Source organism: Solanum stenotomum, chromosome 10 (assembly GCF_019186545.1).
Source record: "Solanum stenotomum isolate F172 chromosome 10, ASM1918654v1, whole genome shotgun sequence".
Taxonomy (NCBI): domain Eukaryota; kingdom Viridiplantae; phylum Streptophyta; class Magnoliopsida; order Solanales; family Solanaceae; genus Solanum; species Solanum stenotomum.
The window spans coordinates 35,835,899-35,856,893 of record NC_064291.1 but is presented as its reverse complement, the minus strand read 5'-3'; the positions used below and the strand labels follow the sequence as shown (position 1 = coordinate 35,856,893).

At 32.0% G+C, this 20,995-nt stretch overlaps 1 protein-coding gene across 1 annotated transcript; it reads right to left on the bottom strand.

Moving 5' to 3' along the window:
• Nucleotides 1-9,093: 9,093 nt before the first annotated feature.
• Nucleotides 9,094-12,262, bottom strand: LOC125841215 (eukaryotic initiation factor 4A-2-like). Its single transcript, XM_049520294.1, has 5 exons — nucleotides 12,089-12,262; nucleotides 11,113-11,182; nucleotides 10,848-10,954; nucleotides 10,328-10,758; nucleotides 9,094-9,954 (listed from the first exon to the last, which is right to left on the bottom strand). The coding sequence occupies exons 2-5, from the start codon at nucleotides 11,178-11,180 to the stop codon at nucleotides 9,319-9,321; spliced, it is 1,242 nt and encodes a 413-aa protein (XP_049376251.1). The 5' UTR covers nucleotides 11,181-11,182; nucleotides 12,089-12,262; the 3' UTR covers nucleotides 9,094-9,318.
• Between the last annotated feature and the right edge of the window lie 8,733 nt (nucleotides 12,263-20,995).

Genomic DNA, 20,995 nt, shown 5'->3' with positions numbered 1-20,995 from the left:
AAAGTGAGAGAGGGAAGTGAGAGAGCGAGATCTGGGAGAATGGCGAGCGACATCTAGGAGAGGGGAGAGAGAAGAACGAAAATATATGTATATATACAATTTTCTCTCGCTTTATACAAACACAAACGCATTTTATACAATTTGCGGTTTTTGTATAAAGTGAGAGAGACGAGATCTGGGAGAGTGGCGAGCGAGATCTGGGAAAGGGGAGAGAGGGGAATGAAAATATATGTATATATACAATTTTCTCTCACTTTATACAAACACAAACGCACTTTATACACTTGCGTTTGTATAAAAAACGAGAGAGGCGAGGGAGAGAACGAGAGTGGCGAGCGAGATTCACCAGGAGAGAGGTTAAATAGAAATAGTTTGCTATGGGGTACAATTAAATCAAACTATATTTATAGCATTTAATTTGAATTAATAGTTTGCTATTATATACAATTTTCCCAATTATATTAGTAGATAAGATATGGATGTATGTCTAGTTATATAGTTGGGGAGTGGGGGGACTTAATTATACAATTTAAGCACTCAAATTACTTCTAAATAACAATAGTTTGACTTTTCACCAATATAGTAATAAAACCTTTACAAAACAGAACAAAATAAACAAAAAATATAAACGGAAAATATCAAAATATTTTAAAGAGATTAAAAAAAAACATATGAATTTTGTCCCTAAAAATCTCTCTTTTTTAATATTCTTCCTAAAATATATATCTCCCCTCAACATTTTTAGCTTTCTTCTCTTTTTTGATCTTCTTCCTTAAATATTAAATAAGCAGATTCTCTTTTTAGTTCTCCACCTTTTACTTCTTGAAATTTCTCTCTTCTTTTCTTATTTCTATCTCTTCAGTCGTCTCTTTCTCCTTTTTTTTTTTTTTTTTTTTACCATTTTTACCCCATTTTATTTTTCAAAAAAAAAAATCTTTGTTCTTTTTTATTTCTCTTCCTTGAGTTTTTTTGTTTAAATCATTTTTTACTCCAATGTAGGTTGGAACATATAACAAAAATTAACTTTATCATCAATTTGGTTATAAATTGGTATAATTCGTTCATTATGGTAAAATTGAATTAGATTAATCTGAACTTGACACCAAGGTTAAATCATATTGTATACCATGTAAATTAATTTGATGATACTAAAAGGTTTGTACATACTTGATTAGATTATGGTGTTATGTATTATAGAGTTGTAACATATAACTAAAATCTACTTTAACATCAATTATAAATCAATATATTTTATAACTCTAGATCAACATATCACCAAAAAATTAGTCATAGCATACATCAAAATATATACACCATAACATATTGCAGCTGTAAATCATCAAATCACCATTATTTTTTAACCAACAAATTCACCAGTTATTTTTAATTGTTATAGTTATTAAAATTTAAACTTGATTCAAAGGTTACACCACATTGTACACCATGTAAATTAACTTGATGATACTAAGAAGTTGGTATACACTTGATTAGATTATGGTGTTAAGCATTGTAGGATTGGAACATATAACTAAAATCAACCTTACCATCAATTATAAATCAATTTCTTTTATAATTTTAAATCAACATATCACCAAAAAATTAGCCACACGATCCATCAAGTTTTAATCAACAGATTACCAATATTTTAACTATATCATCCATCAAAATATAGCACAGTTAAAAATCAACAAATCACCAATTGTTGTACCAAATCAGCCACCAAAATATATTCCTTAATAGATATCACTATTTAAAATAATAGAGCATCAACAATTGTATCAAATCAGCCACCAAAGTAAATATACTAAAATGTTTTTGTGTTTAAAAATTATTTCGATAATTTATGGACCACATGATACAAATCATATCCACTATGATCATGCGGATCTTCTTTGAATTAACAGTTGTAACTTTTTTTCCCTTACCTTTTTTTTTGCCGATTTGAAGGTAATAATGAGAGAATTTGCACTAACATCTTTCTCCTTACCTTTTTTTTGGGAATTAGTTGTAACAGAGAAAGAAATTTCACCATTGATGGCATGAATTGCTCTTTCATATTCACTTATGGGGAATAGAGTGAATGCATTCAACTCAAAACGTAATTTACAACATACGATGGGGCTGTTAATATTGAATCGAATCCCTTACGTAAGCCTTTTTCTAGAATTAGAGAAGATATAAAAATAAGAGAAGATAAAAAAAAATTAGAGGAGCATTTCTTATCAGTTAAATAAAAAAATAAACCGTTAAAAACCAAAAATAACAAACTGGATATCAATAAATTTTATTACTTTGATTATTGATTAGCATGTTCAAATTTAAAAACCAATAAATTGAACTAATAATACACAATTAAATTGATCGATAAATACCCCTAATTGTCATTGTTACAAGAAAAAGAATTGAAATCCCCATTTTTGTTTGTCAATAAATGTCCCTAGCAACACACCAATAACGTAACTATTAAAAGAATTGAAATCCCCATTTCTGGGTATGCTTTTTGCTGGAAGCAATTCAAATGGGGTCATGAAAACTTTTAACAGAGGTGAAATCAACAGTTGAACAATGACAACAACTAGATATGACAACTATATATATCTGCCAGAAGCAATTCCAAAAAATAAAGTAATAATTAGCAGTGCTAAGATTTTGTTTTTTGAAATTTAAATAAGTTTTTATTTGACCATATAATTCTTTTATATATCTTTTGAATTATGAATTATTGTGACTTTATTTATTTACTTGTTGCCTTTTGGCTTAATAAAAGATGTGTGCATACTATAAAGGGCAAGAAGTGATTCCTAAATAGATCAAGTTACCAAAACCTTATTATCTGTCAAATGAATTGATTTGAAGAGATGTATTTGTCAAATGAAAGTACGTAAAAAAAGACTTGTTGTGATGGTTATTTAGCAGTTTAATGTTACATTAAATTGGGTCAATAGTGGGTCTCAACATGCATCATTTGTTTCATTTGCTACAATTCTCTTTTGACGTTAGTGGCCTTTGATTAATTTCCAAAGAGTGATTTCTCTTTTCATTAAATCAATGTAACAACTAACAATTTATTTGTCCATTATTCTATTAAATTTTGTTTTGTAACCTATGTAATTTTTAACGCATAATGTTTCTGTTCACTTATCCATAATATTATTCATATTTTTGGTTTTCTCACCTATAAATAAGGATGATCTTACATTATTTTGTATATAAGTAAATACATAGAGCATAAAAGTAGGGGTGTACATGGTCGGGTTGGTTCAGGTTTTTCAAATATCAAATCAAACTATTTGTGTCGGATTTTTAAATCTATAAACCAAATCAAACCAATAAAACTCGGGTTTTTCAACCTCGGATTTTTCGGGTTTTCGGGTTTTTTCGCTAAAGTATTCATACAAACATATAATTTACTTGTACTTCAAATATTTCTTCAGTCCTACCAAAATACAATTATCTAAGGTGTTTCTTAAGAATACAACACAAACAATGATATGATTAATGATACTAAAATATCAAAAAAAATAATAATAATGAAATCGCATAAAACAAATATTGCAAATTAACAAGTCATAATGAAAATGATCATAATTTAAAAGTACTAAATCATGCTAAAATAAGTTTAATAAGTATTAGTTACATGACTAAATATTAAAGGAAATTAAAATTAGATTATGTGTACTTTAATTGTCTAAACCAATATAAAACCAAAGAACAAATATTCAATATTATTGTCATTCTTAGTGTTAAATTGATTTTCTTTTTGCATTAGTATTAATTTGATTTTGATTTAAGTTTTATTATAATTACCAACATCTATGGACTATAATCTTTATGGAACCATTCAAAATTCTAAGTTTCAAACTTGAAATAATATATTAAAAGTATAAGAAATATTTAAAAATTATATCAAAGTAAATATTTTTATGTATAAAATAAAATTTTTAAAATTATATATATAATGTCAGGTTGGTTTGGTCTCGGGTTGTTTTTTTTCAGTTAAAACCAAACCAACCCAAATATAGTTAGGTTTTTTTTTCAACACCAAACCAAGTCAAACTAACCACTAGTCAGGGTTTTTTTTTCCGGTTTGACTCGATTTGCGATTTGGTTCGATTTTCAGTTCGGTTTTGTACACCCCTACATAAAAGTTAGTAAAAAAGAGAGTTTTATTTAATTGAAATGAGGTGTTATTTTTATAAAGCTTTGAATTTAACTCTTGTCCCGAATTTGTTGAGTCATACATTATGATTGAGTTGTTGTATCCTAGAGTATACATACATGAATTCAATTAATTCTTGGACAAATCAAATGGACAATCCACAATTCAATGGATTTATAATATGGTAAAATAATTTTAACAATCTGACCATTTTTGTAGTTATTTACGAATTACGATTATAATATCCTTGCATAGGTGCCCATGAGAGGAGAATTGGCATAAAGCAAAAAAATAAACAAGTGGAAAATTTTTTGCCAGGCTTTACTATAGCGAAAGACTTGTTCGCTATATATAGTGCAGGGAGGCTCGCTATAGCAAAGATAGCGAAGCTGTAAGGCTTCGCTATAACAAAGGGGTGGTCTGCTATAGTACTTTTTGCTATAATCAAGGTCGAATTTTATTATTTCGTGTTTAAGTTAATTGTTTGCTCAAGTCTTGATTATAAATTTTCATACTTGACCAGAGAACACCTAGGGCGACCTTTTCAAGGCTTAGGGTTATTTTCTTCTTGAGCTAAGTAAATTTTTATCTATTTTTCTTTCCAAATTTACTTTTTTTAATAGAATTAAAGGGTGAGTTCTTCATAGAACATTATGGGCTGAAACTTAGTATTATATTGCTAGGGCACAACGTTAAATTATTGTGGTTATGCACGTTTTTCATTCTTCTATATTGAATTCGGTCTTCTAGCATAGAATTATTAATCTATGCTATAGTTTTGGTATTAGGGAACCTAAAGACCTCATAAAAATAGGTTCTTGAGCATGCAAATTGTTCAACAGAGGTTAATGAGATAAAAACTATATGATTTGATGAAGTAAACCTTAATTATTTGTTAGATCTTCTAAAGTGGTAGAAATGCTTTATATATTCACAGTTGGATGTGGCAGGCCATGAATCACCAATTAAAAAATTTCATGTGAATGAAACCACAGAAAATATAAATATTTAGCATATGGTAATCAAAATTATTTTTCAGTATATTCCCTCTAGGCAAGCCAGTCGTCCACTTTTTCGACTTGGATTTAGTGTTTAAAATGATAAAAATTACTCCCTTTGTCTCTGTTCCAAAAAGAATGACACATTTCTATATGAAGTAACAATTTAACTATAAAATATCTATTCTATCCTTAATGAAATGATTTACAGCCACACAAATTTCTATCATTCGTTTTGAACCACAAGTTTTAAAAGTCTTGTTTCTTTTTTAAACTCTGTACCGAGTCAAACTACCTCACATAAAATGAGACGGAGGGAGTAAGACATTTGAGGGAACAGATAACAAAATAAACACTATTTTAGTATAGATATTTTTATCTCCGACACAACTGGCAACAACAATTAGCCAGGCCAAGAATAGTTAGTTCACAAATTAAGCTTGTTCAAAAAATTTAAAAATATTTTCTTCGAATACATTAAATATAATTTCGTGGGTTCATAAAAGATAGAGTTTCCTAATGAAAATAGAAAAAATAAGTAGTAGTATTCTACGTTAATTGATTCCTTCCCACCCTTCAAACATCCCAACTCACAACCTTGAATTCTCATAGTGTTCATTTAAATTGGATATAAATACTTTTGGAACAATATTTTCTGCTATCTTTTAAACATAAAAAAATTACTTATTTTGTAATATATATTTTTCATGTCAAATGTACCCACCCACCGTATACAAAAACTTAGCATTATTACAACACATACTTAATAACTTTTATCTTACTTATTTTATAAATAGAAAAATTGTTTCATAGTGACCACAAGCATTTAAGAAGAAACATGACAGCCTATAAAATATAAAAGTATTCCCAATTTAGCTGGCCTCTAGAAGTAAAATTAATTCATAAACATAATCCTCAAAATCTTGCCTGGAACCTAAATTAAACATCGAATCAACTTCCAAAGACATAATTAACCACCTAATGATGATAAAGTATCGCGATTGGAAAAAAAGAAGAAGAAGGTAATCAATCAAAACTATAATCAATAGAAGAAGAAGAAAATCCACATGTATAAGTGTTGAGAACAAAATACAACATTTAGAAAAATGAAACAAAACAAAGTCAAAAATTTTGAATAATCACCTCCATCCATATAAAACCTGTGTATACTTATCTTTAAACCATCTTAAACTCCTCCTCAAAGACCCTTTAACTTTGCCTTCAACAGAGTAAACTTTATAACTAGCAACTCTCCTCTTCCTCTGAAACTCAGGATCATTGAAATTCCAAGATTTTGAAGATGACCCACTAGTGCTCTTCCCTTTTTTAAGCTTCAAATCTTTGTTGTGATGGGCTGGAGGTGGTGCACCAACTGACCTCAAATCATTACAAAATTGGGGTTCATGATATTTATCCATTTGCATCCTACCATCACCATAAGATTTTGATCTGTAATCATCCATGATTTTTTTTCTTAGTTTTAGGTAAGAATTCTTTTTTTTAGATAGGTATGGAATGGAAGAGGAGAAAATTTTGGAGAAAGTGGGATGCCAAACTGACAGAGAATGAGGATTAAGATGTGATGTGAAAAGACTTTTTTTTAAATATTTTTGTTTTTATTTTGATTCTAGAGATTGGTGTTTCTAAACAACTTGTGTCTTGGGCTCAAGAAAACGAGAGGTTGACTAGTCAACTTTGGTCCATGAAATCTGCTCTATTCCCATCACTTGTACTACTCTTTTTCTTTTTATTGAACCACTTGTCTCTATGTTTGTGATTTTAATTTAGTTACCTCATATAGTTTGAGTTGATATGTTTTTTAATAAATAAAGAAAATATTTTAAGACTTATAGTTTACTCCCTCCGTCCCTATTTACTTGTCCATATTTCCTCTTTTAAATGTCCCTATTTACTTGTCAATTTTGACAAATCAAGAAAGGACAAAAAAATTTTTCCTATTATACCCTCATTTAAACTTCTTGAAAATTTAAACTTCCCCCAACATTGATTAGTTATCTTGAATAAATTTATTTTGGAATCATAATTAATAAGGGCAAAATTGTAACTTCACTATATTAATCATTGTTGCCTTAATATGTGTGTCATTTCTAAAGTGGACAACTAAATAGGGACGGAGGGAGTAAAATAAATTATGGATATTTATAGTTATAAATTATTTTATTAAAATGAATATTATAAAATTGAATTATTACTAGATATAAAAATGTATGAATTTTTTTTGGGATCGATATTGTTATATATGGGTTGGAGTGCTGGTCAATCAAAAACTTGCATGTTCAGTAAATGCATATTGCGGAGATGAAGATGTTGAGGTGAATGTATTGTTATACTATGAGCGATAAGATTAGAAATGAAGATATTCTAAATAAGTTGGGAGTGGTCTCCATGGTGGATAAGATGAGAGAAGCGACATTAAGATGATTAAATTTGGACATGTGAAGAGGAGATGTGCGGATGCACCAATGGGGAGGTGCAAGATGTTGGTTATAGAAGGTACGAGGAGAGGCAAAAGTAGACCAAAAAAATATTGAAGAAAGGTGATAAGACAAAATATGACGCAAATTCAGATCATTGAGCATATGACCTTAAATAAGAGAGTGTGGAAAACATATATTAGGGTAGAAGGTTAATAAATAGTGTAGTGTTGTTTTGGTTAGGATGGTTGGTGTCTGTCATTGTACTAGTTGTACCACTGTAATTCTTGTTATTGACATCCATCATTATTTATTTGTTTTAATACTCTATCCTAACATGTTTCTTATTGTGTATAGATTATTACACTACTTCGTTGTTGCTCCCTCAGTAGACTTGACATTGTTTTCTTGTGACTTGCTAGGTTTTCTTTGTTGTATTTGGAATTGTTGCATTTGAGTTAAGGACCTTTCAGAAATAGTCTCTCTATCTCCCGGATACAGTGATAAGATTTGCGTATAGCTTATCATCCTTAGACCTTACTTATAAATTTTTACTGAATATTTATCGTTATCGTCGTCAAAGAGAGTCTCTAGCCCTTTAATAAAAAATTAAAACTAGTAAAAATTACTTTAAAGTAATTTATTCTTTTATCTATTATCTTTCTTCAACAAATATTACTCTATTAATGATAATAAGAATAAAATTGAAAGATATACTTTTTTCTTAATTTTCTAAAGTTACGTACAATAATTATTATAGAATAACTATTTTTAGCAAATACTTAGTACGGAGAAAATACGAGAGATACACTATTTTTTTCAAAAGTCTCCTTTCCCTTCCTTAAATGTCATTAGTCATTACGCACTCCTATAATAAATTCAACGCAGACTAATCTTCCATTCTCACAAATATTATTCTATTAATGATAAAAATAAAATTGAAAAAAAATAAATTTTTTTCTTAATTTTCTAAAATAACCATCATCGTAGAATAACTATATTTTCACAAATACGCAGTGAGAAAATACGAGGGAGACACTATTTTTTCAAAAGTCTCCTTTTCCTAGAAAGTCATTACGCACTCCTACAATAAATTCAATGGGTACTAATCTTTCATTCTATTGGATGGAAAATTCGGGAAGAAATAGTTTTCGTTTATGACTTATTCCTCGAAATAATAATTACTTACTAGTTTATACACGGAACACACTATGTTCCCATTTGCTTTAATTAAAATGTTTGAATATGAGGGTAATGCTAAATATTAAAATGTGTATTAAAATTAAGATTGAATGTTAGGGGTGATTTATTAGAAAAAGTCATGTATTCATTATTCCCTTGGTTGGTACACTTTTTAGCCTAATTAGTATATTTTTAAGAAGGAAAAATAATAATTAGGCCTCAAAGAAGCACTAATTATCAATGACACATAATTTGACTATGTAGCAATATATATCAAAGCGAACAGATACAGAGCACATCATACAACAAAACGAAAAAATAGGCCAAAAGTTTAAATCAAATATACTTAAAAATTCAAAGACATCCAAAACCTGAAGTTGTTGTGGACTTGCAATACAAAAAGACAAAACCAACAAAATTGGAAAACTAGGACGAATCACAGAAACTGCAGTTTCCAACTTTTAGTCCAGTGCGGTTCTAACTAACCTAAGAAGAAAATATTAAATTACTTAATATAAGGAAGAATTCAACCAAAACCACCACCTCAAAGAAGATCGGCCACATTGGCTGGTAGCTCCTCCACTACAACATTGTAAAACTTCTGAATGTCAAAAAGCATCCTTTCATCATCCTTTGTGACAAAATTGATAGCTACACCCTTCCTTCCAAATCGTCCACTACGACCAATACGATGCAAGTAGTTTTCTGGCTGAGTAGGAAGGTCATAGTTAATCACAAGGGATACTTGCTGCACATCAATACCACGTGCCAGAAGATCGGTAGTGATAAGCACACGAGATGACCCAGATCGGAACTCTCGCATAATGATATCTCTGGTGTTCTGGTCCATGTCTCCATGAGTGGCAGATACTGTGTGATCACGGCTGCGCATCTTATCAGTGAGCCAATCAACCTTACGCCTGGTGTTCACAAAGATCACACTCTGGGTGATGGCTAAGGTTTCGTAAAGATCGCAAAGAGTTTCAAGCTTCCACTCTTCCTTGTCAACATTGACATAAAATTGCTTGATACCTTCAAGAGTGAGCTCATCACGCTTCACAAGGATCCTCACAGGCTTGTTCATGAACTTCCTAGTAATTTCAAGGGCCTCTGGTGGCATTGTGGCAGAGAAAACACCAACTTGAATCTTTGGTGGCAGCAATTGGAAAATATCATAAATCTGGAAAATAACAAGACAACTTCAAAATGAGACACTATTTGTGAGCCTTGGGAGCAAGAATTAAGGTCAAAGAACCACCAAAGTCCTGCACCGATTCTAAAAGATATCAAAGCATAATAAGGCTAATAATGACGAGAATAGACAGAACTCCCATTCAGAGGTTATTAATATCACATATGCACAAATCTTTTGACAAATCTAACATATGACTGTTGCATACAAATACTATACTTACCCATCACCCCATTACCCAAATAAAAAGAAAAAGGCAGCCCCATATTTGAGCCCTACTTCCCAAATCACAATGCAGAAACCTAATAAATAAGAATATTCCACTTGAAGGACAAAAAAAATGGAAGGAAAAAATGGCAACCTGATCCTTGAAACCTCTAGAGAGCATTTCATCAGCTTCATCCAGAACAAACATCTTGATGTGGTCGGGGCGAAGAGACTGCCGGCGCAACATGTCAAATACACGACCAGGAGTACCAACAACCACATGAACACCACTTTGAAGGATACGCTGATCCTCACGGACACTGGTACCTCCTACACAGGCATGAACCTTCACACCAAGATAGTCACCAAGTGCTCGCATAACCTTCTCAATCTGTTGGGCAAGCTCACGGGTTGGAGCCAGAACCAGAGCCTGACATTCGACTAAGCTGTAATCAAGCTGCTGGAGAATCCCAGAGCAGAAAGTTGCAGTCTTTCCTGTACCAGATTGTGCCTGTTGGATCACATCAAGACCCTTGCAAAAAGGAACAATACCCCTTTGCTGGATAGCAGATGGCTTCTCAAAACCTTCAAGCAATTTAAGACAGGTGTTCAATGCCTTGCTAAATCTAACAAGGGAAAGGAAAACCACTTATGCTATTAAGAAGTGCATTTACCATAGGCATAGATGCCCCTAAGAAGGTTTTCTTGCAAACCCATGGCATCAAAACTGTCATGAACCTCATCATATGATGTGAAGAACTCCTGCTGTTCAGTCCCAAGCCTGTTTCAGAAAATCAAACATCAAAAAAATTTAAAAACCGAACGAGTAAGCACAAGATAGCTGCAATTGATAGATCCAAGGAGGAAATAAAACGCAAGTGTAGTTTTCTGCTGCCAGATAAAATCTCAATTGCTTAGAAATTAGAGCAAACAACTTACAGCTCGGTCATTTTAGCATCAAATTGACGAGCATCAAATTGAGAACCTTCCGGTGCCAAGCCAGCCATGACTATAGCAAACAAAAAACAATGGTATTACTCATATGAACTCATCAAACAATCTTTAGCGTAATAAAAAGGAAAAGACAAAACATTACTGTGAAAATATCACAGATGTCAATGACTCTAGTAGCAATAAACATCATCTGCTTGTCCTTTCTAATATTAAAGGGGAGGAGGGCACAACAGAATGTATGTTTTTCTTTCTTATATGAAGCACAAAGCACAGAAAGAGAAGATACACATGAAAAACAACTATTTCAACTGGAGGCTATAGTAGCCAACTGTCAACCATCCTTTCAAGTTATGTGATTCTAGGTCAAAGTGACTAAGGCAGACCCAGCAGAGACGCAGAATGCCGCACCATCAAGCTAACGATAAGAAACATGTAAAGCTTAACATGAAAGACAAAGAATAGATGGCAGGGGAAGGCATTATAATCCCCAGATTTACTTCCTATACATGATAAGTACCCCAACTAACCAGTTTTTCCAACTAGGAAACCTACATCCAGAACTGACGAACTTCTCACAACAAAATCACTACTTCAGGAACCTATTGCATCAAAACAGAGCGTCGACTCACTAACCACCCCTTCATTCCGATAACCCTTTCGCACAATACTTTCTAGGAGAATGAAATAGCTCACCTACTTAACAGATAATTAAAAAGATGATCTTTATGCAATCAAGAAAATCATATCAAACAGATCTCCATGATAACAATAGTAAAATCACACGCAGAAAAATATATAATAAAAAACATAAAAATCAACCCCAGCAGCTATATAACTCAAACCCCAGCTGTAGAAACGAACTCTAACCAACAATCAATCGTAAAGATTCAAACTTGAACACAAAAACAAAGATTACATTCCAAGAAACACAAAAAAGGGAGAAAAAAGAAACATAACTAACCTGATAAAGATGAGTTAAAGATCTGAGGAATAAAGAGTAAAGAGTAGGAGGAGAAGTGGGTAAAAGCGATTGGGAGTTAGGGTTTGTAAAGACTGTCTGAAACTCCTCGGATCTACGCCGTAGGAGTTCAGGAAAAAGGAATAGATTAGAAAGATAGACTGTTGTGTTTGTGTGTTTTTTTTATGGTTTTTACTGGAATTGTATTTACTACTACTAGGGGGATTTGGATTATTTTCCACGTTTGTTTTGTCTCCTATTTTGACCCGAAAAGGGGGTTACAAATTAAATACGGCGTCGTATTGGCTGTGGTAAAACAAAAATATTGAAGATGCAAGTGATGAGGATTGCATAATATTGACGGCTACATATTCTATTGGGCTTCTTGGGCCTAGTTTAGGTCAATACCTTTATAAAAGTTGATGTTAACCATAAGGTAGTAATAGGGGTGTCAAATGGATGGGTTGACTTGAAATTGGAAATGTTAAAATGGATTGAAATATATATATTTTTTTTATTGAAATACACGTCTTATATTTTCCTTATTTCTAATATTCCCTTCTATTTATAAAAACCTCTAAACCCCCTTATTTCTCTCCTAATTCTAAATTATTTTATAATGTATCCGAGCTAGTTTTTAATGTATCTAAGTTACTTATTATGTATCCAGCTTATTTTATAATGTATCCGTGCTAGTTTTTAATGTATCCGATTTATTTTACTTTTTCAGGGATTAATATAATTACAAACTAAATAGGGATATATTGTAATTTCATATTAAAACTATGTGATTCGTAAAATTTATACAAAAAAAAAAATGAATTGGGTCAATGACATGACCAACTTTATTTTGGACTCAAATGAATTGGGCTAAAAAATGGGTTGGGTCATCCGCCTATTTTACCCACTTAATCCCAATAATTTTAACATATTGTTATTTACCTTTTATAACCACCAATTTGAATTTCAACTCAAAAGAAGAAGAAGTTACAAACAGATAGATAATTTTTAGAACTAGTGTGAGCATACAAACATCAATGTTGTTCGTAAGGGTACGTGGATCCCCCAATGTATTAATGGTTTATCTTTGATATATACATACTCTTCTACCATCAGATTCAAGCTTTCGATTCATGAAGTTATGGAAGAGTTCTACAAAGGCATGGGTTTTGTTTAGCCCAACTTGCATCTTAGGTTTGGTGGCTTGTTGCATGCATCTAGTTTTTAGCCGATTGGGTTGGGGTAAGCTTTAAGATGAATCACCTAGTGTATCTGTATTCTCCCTAGTTGTTCCGACGAAGTATCATATGATGTCGCCCAAATTATACCCTCAAATGACAATAAATTGATCATTATCAAAATACAGTAACCCAACAAGGTTGGGTCGAATCACATAAAGAGTGTGGTCAGGAAACTTTATAATTAGTGAATAAAACTCAAAATAATGACACTACTATTTGAGGGTGGGATTTTAAATGGGGAATTATTAACTGAATTATACTAATTTATTTGTAATCAATAATTAAAGACGAACTAAAGTTGTGGTTCCTAGATTTTGGAATTCAAATATATACTATACTATCAAGTAGGGGTGTCAAATGGGGGGTGAGTTGAAATTAGAGATACTAAAATGGATCAGAATAAAAATTTGGTTGGATCATAACCCGCCAAAGTTAGCTTTGGGCTCAAATGAGCTTAAAAATGGGTTTGGTCTTGATTCACTTAATCTCAATAAATTTTAGAGATAAGGGTAAAAAACACATCTAAACTATTCTCTTTTTTGAGTTTCATACCTAAAGTATTGACAGTGTTAGTTTTATACCTAAACTGTCACTTATTAGTTTGAGAAACTCATCTCTCTCTTTTATTACACTCTCATCATGGTGTGTGTAATACACTGTCTCTTTTATTTTTTAAAAGTTGTCACATCACACTCCACATGATCAAACATTTCACCTTGACAAAAAATAAATAAATTATTAGTATTAGTTAAAGTTAAACATTAAAGTATTACTATCTCCCCACACACCCCAAAAAAAAAAATCTCACCCCACTCCACCACTTCCTNCCCCCCCACAATCCCTTCAAATAATAATTTAGATATTGTTTTAATTTTTTTTTAAAAAAAATATTCTACCTCACCGCACATAACCCTTTGCGTCCAAATTTTTTTCTTGTTTTGTGTAACATATATAGTATTTTTTTTACTTGCCACAAGACTTTTTTAAAAATATTTTTTTTAATTTCTGTTATATTCGGTACGCAAGCAGAAAAATATTTTCCTAAAAATATATGTACATATATAACACAAAACGAGAAAAATGTAAAAAAAAAAAGAAGATAAAGATAAATTAGGAGCAAAGGGTTAGATGGGGTGGAGTAGAATGTTATTTTTTAAAAAAATAAAAATAGTATCAATTTTTATAGGAAGCAGTTGGGGAGGGGGTGAGGTCTGAGTTTTTTAAAAATATTTTATAAAAGAAATTTAAAAAAATAAAAGGATGGGGATGAGGTGATAGGGTGGGGTGAGAAAAATATTTTAAATTTTATTATTTAAAAAATAATAATTATTATTTAAAAAATAAGTATTTTTTAGGATAGGAATACTATAATCTTTATCTTTTAACTAATATTAGTGGTTTGTTTAATTTTTGTCAAGGTGAAATATTGTATCCTTATGAAATGTCATGTGACAAGGTTTTTGCAAATAAAAGAGAGAGTGTATTACACATATCACTGATGTGTGTTTCTCAAACTAATAAGTGATAATTTATATATGAAACTCACACTTCCAATAGTTTAGGTATGAAACTAAAAAAAAAGAATAATATAGATGTGTTTTTGACACTTATCTCTAAAATTTTAATATATTGTAATTTAAGTTTTATAACCACAGTTTAAATTTCAACTCAAGATTTAAAAAAAAAAAGTTACAGCTAGATAGATAAATCCTAAAAGATATAAAATAGATAATAATTCATACCTTCAATATAGAAACATACATTATATCAATGCAAATAAAGAGTCTTAAAACTGATTAACGTTTCAAGGACACTTCATCCAATTCTAAGTGTCAACGATCGCTAGTCAGTATAAAACCCAACTAAGTGAGTTGGGGTCGAATCCCACAGGGAGCGGTACATGTTTAAGATTCAATAGTAAAGTATGAACATGGTTAAATCAGTCATAGGAATAGAAGTTTTCGAATAAAGACATCATTCAAATCAGGGGGTGACACNCTTCCAATAGTTTAGGTATGAAACTAAAAAAAAAAGAATAATGTAGATTCGTTTTTGACACTTATCTCTAAAATTTTAATATATTGTAATTTAAGTTTTATAACCACAGTTTGAATTTCAACTCAAGATTTTAAAAAAAAAGTTACAGCTAGATAGATAAATCCTAAAAGATATAAAATAGATAATAATGTATACCTTCAATATAGAAACATACATTACATCAATGCAAATAAAGAGTCTTAGAACTAATTAACGTTTCAAGGACACTTTATCCAATTCTAAGTGTCAACGATCGCTAGTCAGTATAAAACCCAACTAAGTGAGTTGGGGTCGAATCCCACAGCGGTACATGTTTAAGATTTAATAGTAAAGTGTGAACATGGTTAAATCAGTCATAGGAATAGAAGTTTTCGAATAAAGACATCACTCAAATCAGGGGGTGACACGAATGTCAAATGGGGGGTTTTGGTTTGAAATTATCAACTACAACAGTAGCAAACAATACGAAATAACAATAATGAGACAGGTTCTTGGGATGTGATTCGATTATAGGCTAATATATAGACAAATGTGTAATTGCAACTAATAGAAAATAGCTAAATATTAGTGAGTAAGCTAGACTATAGAGGAGGTAAACTTTCTCTCAAACAGTTTACCCCGAATCAAGTCGATTTCTCTCGAACATCAATAAGCATTCAAAATAAGAACAACCTACACTTTAGTCCATTCACTCTCTCGAGCTAAATGTGTGGAAAAAGGTTTAGGATTCACTCTCTCGAAGTAAACCCATGACAACCCAATACCCACAGATTATCAATCAATAATCTTAGTTTTAAAACCTCTCTCTCGAGCAAGCCAAAAACACAAGGGTAGAACTGCATTTGCAACTATAATTCTTAAATTAAACCACAATTAATGATTAAACTCACTTCTAAATAACATTTAAACTAACAATTAGTAATACCCATAAACTAAATCTGCCTATAATCACACCTCAAGAATTGAGATTTTAGCTAGACATTATAAAAAGATAAAAATCGTTACCAAATTGAGTTTCCATCAATTGGGTAAGATTGATTTCATCTTTACAATGGTCCAAGTTGAAGAATCTCAAAGATTCACTTCCAATTTCTCAAAAGTGAAAAACTTCAATTCTTCAAAGCTAAGGAAAACTAGAGAAAACTTGTCTGATTAATATTAAACTAAATGTTCAAAAATGTATTTATAGTCGCCAAAAATGTGCTGCGAAGAGTCACTCGGCGAAGTAAGTCGGACTCGCCAAACTACTCGGCGATCCGCCCTTTGGTCATTTCCATCGCCTCTCTGTCTTGGCCTTCAGCATCCTCAAAGTCTGTAACTTTGTGCGATTGAACACTGCATCGCGGAACCACTCGGCGATCTGCCAACTGCTCCCTTCTCTCGCCGAGTTGGTTCTTTCCTTCAGGGCTTGGCACACTGAAACTTTAGGCGGTCAAGTAGCCATTCGGCGATTCGCCAAGTGGACTTGGCGATCACCAGGCTTGCTTATCTTCAATGTTTCAGCTTGCTTCGTTCCTTTTTGCAAATCAGTGTCCTTGCTTTGTTCCTTAATCCTTATGCCTAGAAATCAAGGGTTTTACATCACTTATTGGCATAAAATAAGCATTTGAGGACACTAAATCTATATAAATGAAGCCCTAAATGAGTCCAAATCTCGGACTCAGGAAAAATAAGTTGCAATTGGAGATTAAGTTAGGCTCAATTGAGGATTCTCTTAAAATGGGTTAAGGGTTGAATGAGTTGAGATTGAACCCATTTCAATTATCTTGAGCCCAACCCTAAAATTTTGGGCGGGTTACCTATAGTTGAGCTCACTTTAGACACCCCTACTACCAACTCACTTAGGTGTGTTCATTGTGCAAAACTAATGTATCTAGTAGTCTCTTAAAGCCTTTTAGTACTCCAATTAAAAGAATATCACCCTCAGTCTTTATCAACACCTGGGTGTCGAATTAATTTATTCATTCATCACATGCTTCAGGTTAACTGTCTTATATATCTAGCTCAAGCTATTAGATGGGGGTTTGTAGTGTCAAATCCTTGCTAATGATCCTTTTTTATAATCTTAACCTTTTTTTTCTAGAAAGTCAGAAGACAAGTGATTTCTTAATGTTTGCAACCATTAAAAAAATATATTTTTTACAAAAAAAATACACAATGATCATCCATTCATGTGAAAATTTTAGTGTAGAAAATGAGAAAAGACATAAATTCCACCTTGAACTTGTATCAAAAAGTCACTTACACGATTAAACTATCATGATGACATATTACACACCTTTACTATTCAAAAGTGAGTTTATTTACCCCTTAAAACTGACGTAACAAAGAAATAAAATGAAAATAAAAACTAAACGCGTCAGTTAGAAATAAAAATAAAAATAATAATTAGAATCAACTTTTAACCCCCCACCCCTACCCCCACACCTCTTCTTCTTCACACCTATTTTTTTTTTTCACATCTCTTCTTCTTCATTTTTTATATACATCACAATCTCAAAGCACAACTTTTGTTTTTGATTAGCAATTAGGTTAATTCTCTTAGATTTGTTAGTGAATAATTGTATTTTGTGATAATTTTAAGGGAAAATGCATAAGTATCCCCCAACCTATGCCCGAAATCTCAGAGACACACTTATACTATACTAAGGTCCTANNCCATTAAAAAAATATATTTTTTACAAAATGAATACACAATGATCATCCATTCATGTGAAAATTTTAGTGTAAAAAATGAGAAAAGACATAAATTCCACCTTGAACTTGTATCAAAAAGTCACTTACACGATTAAACTATCATGATGACCTATTACACACCTTTACTATTCAAAAGTGAATTTATTTACCCCTTAAAACTGACGTAACAAAGAAATAAAATGAAAATAAAAACTAAACGTGTCAGTTAGAAATAAAAATAAAAATAATAATTAGAATCAACTTTTGACCCCCCACCCCTACCCCTACACCTCTTCTTCTTCACATCTATTTTTTTTTTCACATCTCTTCTTCTTCATTTTTTATTTACATCACAATCTCAAAGCACAACTTTTGTTTTTGATTAGCAATTAGGTTAATTCTCTTAGATTTATTAGTGAATAATTGTATTTTGTGATAATTTTAAGGGAAAATGCATAAGTACCCTCCAACCTATGCCCGAAATCTCAGAAACACACTTATACTATACTAAGGTCCAATTATCCCCCCCCTCCCCCCGAACTTATTTTATAAATAATTTTCTACCCCTTTTCGGCCTAGGTGGCACTATCTTCTGGGCCCAGCACGTGTTGACAATTTTTCAACCGTTCAGTGCTTTGATTGAATGAGTAATACACTAATGGCAAGCCTATAGTATAATATGTTATGAATCTTCTTGTGAGAGTGAGAGGATTCGATTTTCTCATGCCCCTAATTGATTATATACTTGCATGATTAGTGAAAAGGACATTTATTTAACACTGAGGGCACTTGATAGTTGGAATTAGTACTTAATTACTACGATAGTTGCATCTGAGCATGTTAAATATATATACCAAATAGCTTGAAAAATTGTCAACACGCGCTGCGCCCAGAAGATAGTGCCACGTAGGCCGAAAATGGGTAGAAACTTATTTATAAAATAAGTTCGGGGGGGGGGGGTAGTAGGACCTTAGTATATAGTATAAGTGTATCTCTGAGATTTCGGGCATAGGTTGGGGGGGGGGGTACTTATGCATTTTTCCATTAATATACACAGATCATAATAGTTATATTAGAATTAAAAATATAAGTACATTTAACAGTTTAGAGAATATGTTTTTGTCAGTCAGTCTGAAACAACTATCTCTACTCAGTCTCGTTCATTACATACAAAATGCACTAGCCAAAGAAGTTGGAATTATACCGTTCCCATAATCAAGATAAATTATATATAATCTTGTGCTACAATCGTACCGATGACATGTCCAATTTCCATCTTAGATTGTGAACAAAAAACTTTATACTTATAAGAACCGGTGATTTAATCCTTTGTGTATAAGCTAAAACTCTATACACTAAATCATCTACTATATATGTAAACAGACACCATAAACGAATATATCAAAGCACTTTATTGTTATGTAGTCATCGTTGAAATAAGTTTTCACCCTATTGTACTTGGCAGGCTTCTTAGGGAGAACACACATGAGATCCGCTGCAATATTGCTTATGTGTGTCCCTCTCACTGATTATTAATGTCCCGAGATCCAATACAACGAAAGATTTTCGCTCAACCTTTCTTTCGCCAAAACAATTTCATTGCCTCACTCCTTTCACCTACAAAAAACGTATTTCGTTCGCCTACAAAACCACCTTTCTAGTCGAGCGCACGAGAAAACTCTGTAGAAGTCCTCCATCCATATGATACCGACCTGACCATCTATCTATCATTGGAATAAGAAGAAATTGGTCCATCCAATGTCTCTGACCTTGTTCCAAGAAGATCTCATTTCGCCCTCTACGAGACAAAGATCTCGAACATCGTAGAAAAAAGTCCTAACTAACCAATCAAGTGAAAGGAGCCCACCTACCCACTTCCCTTCCCCCCATTGCTGGGAGCGTCGCCCTCTTGACTTGATATGTCATGTCAAGAAGACTACATAGTAGATCATCTTTTGCTTAGCTTAATAGTAGATTACCTTTTGTTTTGCTTAAAAGAAAATTCTAAGTGGTGCATATTCTGAGCTTTATCAACATTGATAACCTTTCTAGCTTGTGCAGGCAGCTGGTGGAACTCCTCAAAAGTGCCAGAAATCTCCTCATCAATGTCATAATTAGTTAGGCTATCTGCAACAACATTTCCTTCCATGTACACATGAGAAAATCGATTTTTTTTTATCCCTCAACAATGTAATAATTTTCGTGACTATTGTATCAACATCCCAAGGTGCAGACACCTCTTGTATCATGATTAGTCTAGCAATGGTTGAATCAATCTCAATTACCATTGAATCTATTAAAACTGAATAAATAATTATTCTATAATAAATACTATAACTAACCATATGGTTAATATTATACATTCCAACACTACCTCCTTAAACCTAGTATAGGCAACCTCTCTCACATCCTTACTAGTGCATATGTGTTCCTCCTTCTCACATGTATGAACCATTTCATTCTTGCTTTTCTTATCTTATCTGCCACGTAGGTCACTTCAACCTTTCTTTGGTATAACCTCATTCCTAATTTTATCTCTTCTAGTATGCCTACACCTTCAATTGAACATCCCTACTTTTGCCACCTTCATATTTTAAAAGTGTATATATTTTACTGACCAACACTTTGCCCCATATAACAAATTAGGTCTAACCACCACTTCTATAAAATTTATCTTTAAGTCTTGGTGACACATTTTTATCACACAATAACTTGAACGCAAGCATCCATTTCACTCACCTTACTTCAATACGATGTGTGAAATCATCATTTATATCTCCTGAAAAATAAAAAATAAAACAAAAAACAATTGAGCTGTATCCCACTAATTAAGACTTGTATCAAATAAAGATGAGATGTTGAAAAATGTACTAGTGCTCTTGATTTTTCCAAATGCCAATCAAATTTGAGGAAGACTTTTTTAACGGATCGATCTTTGTTGGATGTCATAAACCAT

What these genes read in the sequence shown, in the direction of transcription:
- LOC125841215 (XM_049520294.1), bottom strand. Translation starts at nt 11,180, where the DNA reads ATGGCTGGCTTGGCACCGGAAGGTTCTCAATTTGATGCTCGTCAATTT. An exon ending in GATGCTAAAATGACCGAGCT is followed by an intron (nt 10,955 to 11,112) that starts GTAAGTTGTTTG and finishes TTTCTGAAACAG; the next exon opens with GCTTGGGACTGAACAGCAGG. An exon ending in TAGGGGCATCTATGCCTATG is followed by an intron (nt 10,759 to 10,847) that starts GTAAATGCACTT and finishes AATTGCTTGAAG; the next exon opens with GTTTTGAGAAGCCATCTGCT.